The 11161-nt window shown below is 39.0% G+C and overlaps 2 protein-coding genes across 5 annotated transcripts in view; both read right to left on the bottom strand.

Moving 5' to 3' along the window:
- Window positions 1–3692, bottom strand: part of dbnlb (drebrin-like b) — a 9413-nt gene extending 5721 nt beyond the window's left edge. For 3 of the 4 annotated variants that reach the window (XM_020590702.1, XM_020590705.1, XM_020590706.1), the window contains exons 1-5: window positions 3297–3690; window positions 1877–1932; window positions 920–1032; window positions 761–835; window positions 461–610 (exon numbers count right to left, since the gene is read on the bottom strand). In XM_020590702.1, the coding sequence (XP_020446358.1) occupies window positions 461–610; window positions 761–835; window positions 920–1032; window positions 1877–1932; window positions 3297–3379 (477 nt within the window). In that variant the 5' untranslated portion in view covers window positions 3380–3690. Of the gene's footprint in view, window positions 1–460; window positions 611–760; window positions 836–919; window positions 1033–1876; window positions 1933–3296 lie in introns of all 4 variants that reach the window. The other variant, XM_020590703.1, reaches the window with a different exon arrangement.
- Window positions 3693–5349: 1657 nt separating this feature from the next.
- ube2d4 (ubiquitin conjugating enzyme E2 D4) lies at window positions 5350–10856 on the bottom strand. Its single transcript, XM_020590590.1, has 7 exons — window positions 10542–10856; window positions 9415–9478; window positions 9202–9233; window positions 9028–9105; window positions 8768–8873; window positions 6616–6709; window positions 5350–6494 (listed from the first exon to the last, which is right to left on the bottom strand). The coding sequence occupies exons 1-7, from the start codon at window positions 10563–10565 to the stop codon at window positions 6449–6451; spliced, it is 444 nt and encodes a 147-aa protein (XP_020446246.1). The 5' UTR covers window positions 10566–10856; the 3' UTR covers window positions 5350–6448.
- Between the last annotated feature and the right edge of the window lie 305 nt (window positions 10857–11161).

Raw genomic sequence — 11161 nt, 5'->3', positions numbered from 1 at the left:
TATAGGAGTATTTTCCTGTTTGACCTACACCATAGTTTCATATATTTCTATAAATATTTACAGAATATGCTTATTCTTCTGATTACCAGTAGCAGCTAATCAACACATATAATTTACTGCTTTTTACAATGGGAGATAATGAATATTGAGCGGAATTAAGTTCAAGTTATCGTTGGTTCAGCCCTCCAACACAGTTCAGGTTTCTCATGTGGCCCCTTGTAAAAATTAATTGTCCACCCCTGAACTAACAGGAGACCTGACTGTGTCAACATTTTGTCATTTTTCTGCTTTGGAGTGTTTGTAAACTGTTTTCAATTGTAGAAATGCTGTGTTAGTGTGAATGGAAGGCCACAACAAAGACATTTTAAATATATTCACATTTTGAGATAATGGAGCTTAGTTATACTCTTGCTCAGTGCTCATGTGTCCAACATTAAAGACAAGCAAACAGTGTGCATACCACAGGGCCCTGAGGACCACTATCATGGAAGCGGCTGGAAGCTTCTTTGTGGAAATTGTAGTTGGCTCCTGAGGCTTTGGCCACCTTTTGCATGACAACCTCAGGTTCCACATCCTCATCTGCTCTGGCGTTTATTGTGACATGGGCCCCCTGAAACAGCACAACACTAAAGTTCAATACACAGACAAACATGGAACACCTATAGCTCTTATCTTGGTTCAAGCATGCACCACCCAGCTGGTTTACATAACGTCATTAACATGCAACCTAGCACAGAGATAGTTTCCTGTGTCAACATACCTTAAGAAAATTGGCCATGGAGCTGACGTGATTTGCACATATTCCTTTCCTAGCGTCATTCACTCCTTCTCCAGTCTGAAACAAACAACGAGTCTACAAGTTCAAGGACGACCACTACAAAAAGGGAAAAAAACACCAACATTTAAGTGTAGCACTAACCCAGTTAATGAGGACATATTTTGGCAGACCAGAATTTGGATCCTCGACCCGGCAGAAGGCGTACATCACTTTTCCACTGTTGAGCTCCTCAACCAACTCCTCAAGTCCTCCATCTGATGCATAAACATTGTGTAAAAGTCAAATGGTTATTGTGGTTGGTTGTGTAACTGTGGACATTTTTTCCTCCTACAAATGATGGGGTGAGAAAGCAGAGGCCAACAATCCTTTTGTGCTGATATTCCAGTACTGCAGCTGTATTGTATATGCTGACAGTGACATTCCTGCACACATCTGAAAATATCATGTTGAGATCATAAAAATGTGGTGTTTGGTATTTTTAGTCAGATAGAAACTGGATAGATACTTTATGTATTAGAAATGTTTAGTGGAGATAGGATGTCTAGTTAGACTGTTAAATGCTTAGTCATGCTTATGAGTTTCTACAGGATACATCTGGTCAAGGACAACTAGAGAGAAGAGTTGATGACTGTCAGCAGACAGGGTGTTTAATATTATTATTATGACGTGTATAACTGTAGCCTTAGCCATAATATGTTCTTATGTTTAAGTCACGACATGTTACTAGAAGTCGTGAGAATGTTTTTAGCTACACACCACTTAATCAACACACACACACACACATTGATTTGCTTCATGTTTTGACTACTGCTATGGCCAGCTGCAAAGCTGGCAACAGAGACGTCTCGGTTGACGTTTCTGTGTAGTATGGGGCTAGCCCAACCGAGGGGATATAATGTATAGGCCTGGTGGAATGTTAATTTTTGCCTGTGTTCATGGAATAAATCAGACCTGAGCGTGTAATGTTAATTTTTGCCTGTGTTCATGGAATAAATCAGCACGTTTCTGAAGTTACTTGGACTGTCTCGTCTCTCAGAGTTAGCAATGGTAAGAGGAACCAAAGACCAACAGTGGTAACATTATCCACTCATTTATTACCTCCTTTCTCTGCCAGACGGATATCATTACTGTTTCCCTCATAGGTGAACAAGGCCCTGTAGGACACATCAGAATAAGCATATTAAAGTACCAGCTTAAAAAGATTACACAGAGAAGAGTTCATTGCAAAGCTGATATGCATCAAACAATAGATGTCTTGTAAACCTATATTAAGCTCTTTTCACAATGAAAACATTTGACAAGGTGAGTGGTGTAAACATGCTGGACTGACACTGCAGTTTTAATCCTGTGTTAAATCAGCCATGTCAGTCATCTTCACTGCAACAGTTTTCACTGGCTTTTCCTTGCTATTAAATTCCCAGTGAAAATAACTAAGGATTAGCAGCCTTACACGAACTGAAACCCTAGTTAGCACCAGGCTGTTTCCTGTAGGAAAGATGCATTTAACTCTGACATTTTCCTTAACATGGAGGCATCTGAAGAAGCCTTTGCCTCTGTGCTCTTCAAGTTGGCATAGGTCACTGGTGAATATTTGGAAATAATGTAGGACTGAGGAAGATATAACTGCATGGCACACCAGGTCTTTTTCATTATAAGTACAAACAATCCCTTGGAAAGGTATTTTAATTCTGACAGTGGATATAGTACCTTTCTCCAGTCGAGGTAAGTGAAACGTGCGCACACTGAAACTAGTCACTGCAAGCTCAGTTCCTTATTCTATCTTTACCTTTTCCTGCCATTACCATTCTAATAAGACATATTAAGTAAGGGCAAGTTGTTCGGCTAGTAGGCGGTGGCTGTTCAATGCCTAGATAGTGAATGGCGAACATTCATTGGAGAGACATTCTGTGAATATGGAGCCAGCAGGGCACCGTGGGCAATTGCTCTTGGGCTTCAATAATTCAGGTCACCGTTAAACACCGCAGCTGCCACCAACAGCTTTCATTTAGGCCTCAAGGCAGACGCATATAGTGCCAGGTAATACAAAGAGGAAGCGCCTAGATTTGACTTTCACATATTAGTCATATTTAACTTCTGATATCTTACCAGGAAGTGGGTGAGAAAGAGCTAGCAACTTCTTAATTCAATTTCATAAGCAAATCAACAGAGGCAAAAAAAAAAAAAAAAAACATGCAAAGCACAGAGAAAGGTTCAGCCTTTGGCAGGTTAGTGTACATAGTGTAAACCAATTAACCTGACGTTGTTAACAGCTGTTGTTGGCTCATAACTTGTACGTCAGACAGTACATGTCAGGAATGTCGCTACACAAGTAAACAAAGCTCACCTTATGTAACGTGCTAATTTAATAAGCAGAAGACCTGATGTGGTCAGTAAAGCACTATTAGGTCATTTGTCCAGCAGCTAACGACAGGTTAACGTTGAACTGACTTAATGACTAGTCAACACCGCAGCTAGCAATTATGCATCCTACACAGGGTTTAAAAATGCTGCTCCTTACCAGTTGGTGTTGGATTTTTCATCTACCACTTCTTTATAGGCAGATGTTAAGGCAGGGCCATTTTTGCTGAGGTTTACTGCCATCGTTATGCTGAGCACAGCTAGCCAGCTAGCTATCCGGGATGCGCCCTTCCTGTTCGGAGGAGTGGCGTTGACGCTGACTTTCAGCGGTGTAGGAAGCTAGTTTAGCTAGCGGCTACGTTCCAGAAGCGCGGAGCTAGTTTACGGTTAGTTAATTGTAAACACGGCTACCAATCTCTGCAGTCTGGTTTCTGGATAATCGTTAAGATGCCTAAATTCACACGTGAGAAAAGTGAGATAAGATGGAAGAACGATCTGCGCAGATTGCACAGCAAAAACCTCGCGCAGGAGATTGTGAAATCAAACGCACTGTAAAGTGTAGCGTCATATTCACTTAAACCCCTCTGCATATTCAGAACGTTATTTAGAGTTTATTGCAACCAGTGCTTGTTCTGGATCACACTGTTAGTCATACATCACACAAAAAAAGGACTGCAGACGATGGTAGACCATGATGAGCTTTATTCATAGGTTATGACAAGGTCAATAGTTATCTTGTGTAGGCTATATGAGGACTCGTGGATGTTTATAGTGGCAGTTCAAGCACACATATTCCAAATTTTAAGATGCATGAAGGCTGGTCCTGCATTCAGAGAAAGCCAGACTTATCTTTTCAGCAAATATATTTGTAGCAGCCCTGATAGCAAATTTTGTTTATGACACTTTCTCTCTCAATATATGTACAAAATGAGGGTTAAGGCTAACATTTTAGTCAGAGGTCTTATTAGGCAAATGAACTGTAATGAAATCCCTGATATCTGGCAAATGGCTGTGAAAAGTTTCTCCAGAGTGCAAAGCTGCCTATATAAACTGAACACACTGGACAAAGGAAGTAAATATAGCATGGCTCACATGAATGATGAATTGAAGTTGCATTCAATTGTTCAGTTGGAAGAAGATACTGGGCTTTCAAATTAACTACCAGATGAACAAACAACACTGCACACTAATTCTGATCAGCACTATTACACAGGTCATTTTCAATTGTGGTCTGGCAGCAACAAGACTTTAAATGTATTTAAAGGATATATTTTCAAAACCTTTCAGCATATACTGTATTTCAGGATAACTTGTATAGACAGTTTTCGCTACAGCAACAAACAAAGGAAACCTATATTTGGCGCCTAAACCATGGGGTTACTTCTACAATCAAAACTTCTATTTTCAAGCTTTACTATGTTTTACTGTTTCTGGATGAATCCATCTAGTAATGCCTGGAGACAAACTCTGAACTTTATTCCCCTTTGTAACATCAAATAATTCCCTTTATGTTGGCAGCATCAGCACAGTTATGAGCCATGATTTTAAAATAAAAATCATAGCATTTCCTAACTACTTCATCCAACAGCCACAATGGATTTTATTAAAACTAATATTACATTATGACACATCACAATCATGTTCAATTCTGGTGACATTATTGAAAAAAAAAAAATCCTAAAACTAAAGCTTTCAAAGATACAATACAAAAGGTCACAAATGTATCACCAAGACAAACTGCTTTACTGTCAATGTAGATTAATCCCAAAACAAACTTTTGAAAACCTGATAATAAACGTAAGAAAATGACGAACCTATCACCTGATACTTAAAGCAGATGGAATTGTCATGGCAAATTATTGTATTTATTCACATCAAGTAACTAGATTCACATGACTTAGATTTACTAGGTTCTGCTAAAAGTCAAGTCTGTTTAAGTCCCCTTGTGAGTCTAAGTGACACCAGTTGTAACCAAAGGCCATTTCATTTGAGACAAAAAAAAAAAAATGCATGTACACGTTCAACAGCATACCTGAAAAGCTGTTCACATCCAAGTGTTGTTCAAAAGTAAATTAATAGCAACTAAAAGAGCTGGAGAGGAGTAAGGTGGGAGCCCTCTCTGGGACAAAATGACAGTACTTCTAGGACAGCGCAACATAGAACATCAGGGCCTATATGCATAAAAATACATCAGTTGTGCTGATCTGTTTTTGATCATTTTGCTTTTTTAGGAAGCATGTGTGATTTTTTTTTTTTTTTATGCGAACAAACCAGTGAACGTGTATCAGTCTTATTTTTTAGAAGTGTGATCGTATTGGCCCTGGTAATTTTTGTCACCATGAGTCACTGCCATGTGAAAGCTGATGACTGGGTTAGATACCTGAGTAACTGTACTGAGGAGGTGGCACACATATGCCAAAGAGTAGCTTTGTTCATAGCTACACAAGTCATGCAACAGTAGTATTTTGTGCACTATGGACACCAGCCTTGGATGGTTACTTATACAGGACATAAGAACAATGACAGCATGTGTGAGAAAAATGGATGTTGGCATTTGCCCTATAGAGCCTCACAATAGTGACGCAAAGGCCAACTACCTCTCAGAAGCTCTCCAGTGTCTTCAAATAAATACTGTTGCAATTTCAAATGCAGTTGGTGATAGAGACCAATCCTTCTTTATATCTTTCACATTGTTTGGAGTAGAGACAGCATGTGCCAACAGATCAGCTGCTGGTAATGGCACTGCACCATTTTGCGTTGAAAAGGAAACATTCTGCCTCAATTGCACATATACCATTTGAAAATAATAACACATAAAGGCCACTAAATACATGGAAATACAGTAATAAGAAGACATCCAGTGGGATACAGACATCTGAACTGAAGGAGAGCCAATCTCCGAAACCAATCGAAATAGTTTGCTTCTGAGTAGCACATCGATACGACTCATTGACAGTGAAATGATGCGTGTTAATAGCAACAGTGATAGTGAAACTCACAACAGCGGGGGTAACAGTTTTAAGTCTGAGTATAGCAGTATGAAGAGTTTCTGATATTCCATATGGGAGTGCTTTAAGGAGCCCATCAGGTCCTGCTCAGCAGATCCATACAAGTTGTGGAGGAGAGCACATGGTAGCAGCTCAGCACACAGAAAGCCAGGTGGCACTGTACCTCATTGTATCGCTTCTTTCTCCAAAGGATGGGCTGTTCTTTAGTTGTTTTTTTTTTTTATCTACTCTGTTGCTTATTTGCCTCAAGTTGCAAATTAAAAGGGTTTCTTTGTTCTCATTGGTTTTCATCACCCTGCTGTTCTCACATTGCATACTTCTGTGTCCATTCTCTTGCTAATTTGTTGTATCTGTAAAACAAATTCAGAAGAGGTTTCACTTGAAATTGTAAACTAAGAACTTTATTTGAGGAAAAAAAGCGAGTATGACAGTGAACACAGTTGAGATGTGGAAAATGTATTTTACACTCACTTTTCCCTGTCAGCCTTGTATGTATGAGCAATCTCTGGAACCAGGGGGTCATCCGGGTTTGGATCACAGAGGAGAGAGCAGATAGACAATAATACTGTGGAAGAATGAATCAGAAAGTTAGAAGCTGAAGATTACATGAACAGAATCTTAATGAGACAGCGAGAGGGGATTTGTTGGTTATGACATGACCAGGTGTAATTTGACATCTTTAGACACACACACACACAGAGTACTGTGCAAAAGTCTTAGACCAAAATTAGTTTTGCTGTTTTAGCAAGGTTGTAATGATCATTTAGGCTTATTTCTGTGTCTTTATTAGGATATAGCCCTCATTCTTCCACCTCACTAAAACTCTTCTTCTTACATACGGTTGACGATTGGACCTGAACATTTTCAAACTTCCATTCCTCACTCCATAACACTCTTTTCCTCGCTCCAGTCTTTGCCTTTTCTCCCTGTCCCCTTCTGGAAAAGTGGTTTCTCTGCTACTATCCTTCCACAAAGGCCGTTCCTGGTCGGGCTTCTTCAGACTTGGTGTCCAGATGAAGCTGTCAGATGCTGAGCCAGGTCCTTGCAGGATTTCCTCTGGTCTGTCAAAGATGAAACTCTGGGAAACATCTCATCAGATATTGACAGTTTTCTTGGTCTTCCACTCCTGTTTTTGTCTTTGATGTCTCCAGATTCTTCATAGTTCTTGAGTATCCAGTTTATTTGCTGATTTTTCTGATATTTTTGTGTTTAATACTGTGAACAGTATGAAGCTGAAAATGTTTCAGTTTTTAGTGGAATTGTCAAATGTGTAAATTCAATTATATGTTTATTATTGAGGTCATAGTTAAAGATGGTGTTGTACTGGACTACGTTATATTCAGAGGTATTCCTAATATTCTGACCCTCTCATTTATGTAGCCGGGGAGGACAAAGACATAGACACCTGAATATAATTTAGTCCAGTACAACACCACCTTTAACTACGACCTCAATTATAAACAAATTAATTTCTATATTTGACAATTTCACCAAAAATAAACATTTTGAGCTCCATAAACACAGATGTTATGGTGGAATTGTTGCACTGAAGTACATACAATTGGGCAACTGTACCTAATAAAGTGGCCGGTGAGTGTACATTTACACCAAATGTGATGTGAATATAAAATGTGAAGTTCCAAAAAGTCACACTACAAAAGTTCACATCAAGCAATGTTAACCTGCAGGTGCTGGTTCTCTTAAGTACACAGAGTAAAAAAGAAACATTTCAGTGCATCCTATGTTGGAAAAAAAAGAAAGTTGGAACTTTCATTGCCTGATGCAGGGGTTGAAATTGTACCATGGTTGTTTCTGGGCCTACTTCAGGATTACTGTGGTACAATCTGGGGAGTTGTTACTGCTTCCACAGCACTTGACCCCCACAACACTTATGGTAACAATGTTGGAATGTTCCAGCAAGCTGTGCTGTGATTGGTCACGTGCTCCTGTCACCAGTGAAAAGCGGGAAAAAAAACGAAAATCAACCTTGGGAGGAAAAAAAGTAAATGCAACTTTTTCACTCTGCAGTATTCCTTCATTGATATGAAAGCGCTGCACCTTAACCACTAGCCTACCAGGGACGGCTAAATAAAGTTGAATCTAATTTAATATTTTTTGCCTCTCAAACCCAGGTGTAGCTACCAAGATTAATCACGCCTGCATTACATGTTGCTGTTTTTCTTCTTTAACCATGTTGCTTTTTTTATTTATATGCTCTTTTAATTTATTCAGATATTTAATTTTAGATAGGTTTTTAATTTTAGCTAACTATTTAAGCCTTACTTTTTATTAGTGTCACTTTACTGTCACTTATTATCACCCCGGGTTCGAATCAGGGTTACGTCAGAAAGGGCATCCGGCGTAAAACACTTGCCAAATGTCAGTGTGACGATTCGCTGTGGCGACCCCTAAATGGGAAAAGCTGTAAGTGACTTTCTTTCGGCTGTCACTCATTATGCTGGTGGGACCTGAATACATATTTTGTTCTCTTCATGTGGACGCATATTTTGAATAACAATAAATGAACCTTGAACATTTAGCTGTCACTGAGTCAGGGTCCTAACAACCATTTCAATAAATACAAATGTCAACATACTAGCATAAATCTTGTATGATCCCTTACCTTTTGATACTGTAAGCGCAGGAGACCACTGAGATCTCAATATATCCAGGCAAATACTTCCATTGCTGTTGATATTTGGGTGGTAAATTTTTGTTGTGAATGCAACCTGTAACAAAACAAAAACCAAAAATAATGTTGTAATTGGCCAGTGAAGCAATGTACCTTAACCAAAGTAAAATAAATAAGTCAGAAGTGAGTTTAAGTGAGAAGAAATATATCAGTGCCTCACTGTGTGACACACAAGGCAATCCGATACTCACTTTGGGTGGTTTGAAGGGGTAATCTGTCGGGAAGTGAATGGTGAGGAAAAACACTCCACTCTGATATGGGCTGTCACTCTAAGGAAATACAGATTGAAACAGGTTACGTTTCTTGACGGCAGTTTAATTGTTTTTGTTGCATATTTCAGTTGGATTTCAAATAGTGTCACTTACCGGACCCATTATAGTTGCCTGCCAATGAAACACTAAGGAAAACAATAATTAACACATGAATGAAACTTTTAGTATAGGCACTTGTATGCAAATGTCTGACAAACAGTGCCATACCTTACTGTAATCTTTAAAAAAAAAAATATTTATACACAGCAGGAAAATATTATGTTCAGTTCAAGTGTACACTGATAAAACAATTTTCTAACTACTTACAATCATCTCCAACTGGTCCAGCCGAGCACTGAGCAGGCGGGTCCCTCTGCAAGTCTGACAGTTCCTAGGTAAGACAATCGCATAATAAATTAGCTATGATTATATTCACTTTGAGCAAGGTGGCCAAACTTTGTGGAGGTTCCGCTGCAAAGCCGAGACAGGCTGAAATTACTAGCAATCATTTCAGTGGCAAGCATGTTTGCTTTACAGTAATGATCACAGACTGCTGGCACATAAATGGTTTGACAACCCCTGATCTGATCGACATTTTAGCCCAAGGTTATAAAGTTCAACAAAAAGAAACAAATGTGTTATAAAGACGTAAACAGGGGAGAGGAGTAAACTAACATGTTTAATTGGTTTATTATGTAAACAATGAATGCAAACGCTATGACCAAAGTCCATTACTTACAGTACTATTCATGAAACGAAACAAAAATGTTTAATTAGAAATTAAGCTCATTATTTACCTTCTATTGAAATTAAGACTATCTATCCTGTTATATAAATACACACTGTGGCCTGCTCCAGTGCCCCATTTGCCATTCCTTATATGGCAACACTGACACTTGGGTTCAATTTTGGCAACCAGCTGTCATTCAGCGAGTAAACACATCATCAGCCAAACGCACAGTGGCGAGTCACAAGGATAAAGACAGTTGGCAAACTAACATTTTATTAGTAAATCCCGTACATGTTAACCATTCAAACCAAGGACCAAAGCACCATCTAACCTTTGCTAACTAGCTGCTAGCCCAGTACTCTACTGTGGGCACGGTTCAGTTAATGCTCGCCAGCGTTAAACTACTGATTAAAGTGCTCAGCTACATGTCAGAAAAAAAACTCTAATATGACACACAGACAAAACGTAGTTGTCCAATAATGGCGTTGTTTATATGGTCACCGATAGCCACTGTTACTGTAGCAATGCACCAACAGGGCCACCGGTGGTTAGCTCGTCTTTGTCTGTGAAACATTTTTAATACGAGCACATACAAGAAGCAATGATAAGTCGAACTAGAGAAAAGGCTAGCGTTACACCTTTATATGGTTATCACGGCGACTCCCATACTCGAAAATACGTCTACTAGAAGGTATGGCTGGCACATAAAAAAATATACACTCACCTTCTGAATTCTTTTCAACGCCATTGCTTCAATGGCTAAGCTAGGTAGCCTGTCAGCTAACAGTTAGCACTTCACACATACAATTTGGCTTTTGTGGCCGCGTACTTCCTAGTCTCACTTTACCTATAATCGGGAAACCACGTCTGACATATAACAGGCTTGGGGCTTTTGGTTTGCAGTACAACCTATGCAATAATGTGTGTGTTAAATCTTGCTCTTTCTTTAGATTACGACAGACAACCGAGATATTTTGCTTTCTCTCCTATCACCCCCACTCCTTTGCCTGCCAGTTCATGGCATTATCGCGAGACCTCTTTTAACAAATCGTGAAGTAACAACTACAACGTCCATGATTGTAGTTCAAAATAGATTTTTATTTTATTTATTTATTTTGACAGGTTTGACATGGTGCCCATTACAAAAATAATATGAATTTTAATTATAAGGGGAGATAATAACAATAATAATTTCTGTAAAACAACGTTTGATATAACCTTCTACTCTGTGACCTAAATTACATTTTAGCACAATATAGGCTTAACCCAAACTCCATACAAGTGCTACCCAGAAATTTGCAGACACCCACCCATATTTTAGTCCTAGACAACAAATCAGTACTT

The sequence above is a fragment of the Monopterus albus genome, unplaced genomic scaffold (genome assembly GCF_001952655.1).
Source record: "Monopterus albus unplaced genomic scaffold, M_albus_1.0 scaffold12.1, whole genome shotgun sequence".
Lineage (NCBI taxonomy): Eukaryota > Metazoa > Chordata > Actinopteri > Synbranchiformes > Synbranchidae > Monopterus > Monopterus albus.
The sequence above is the reverse complement of the archived record's forward strand: the minus strand, read 5'-3'. Positions and strand labels throughout refer to the sequence as shown.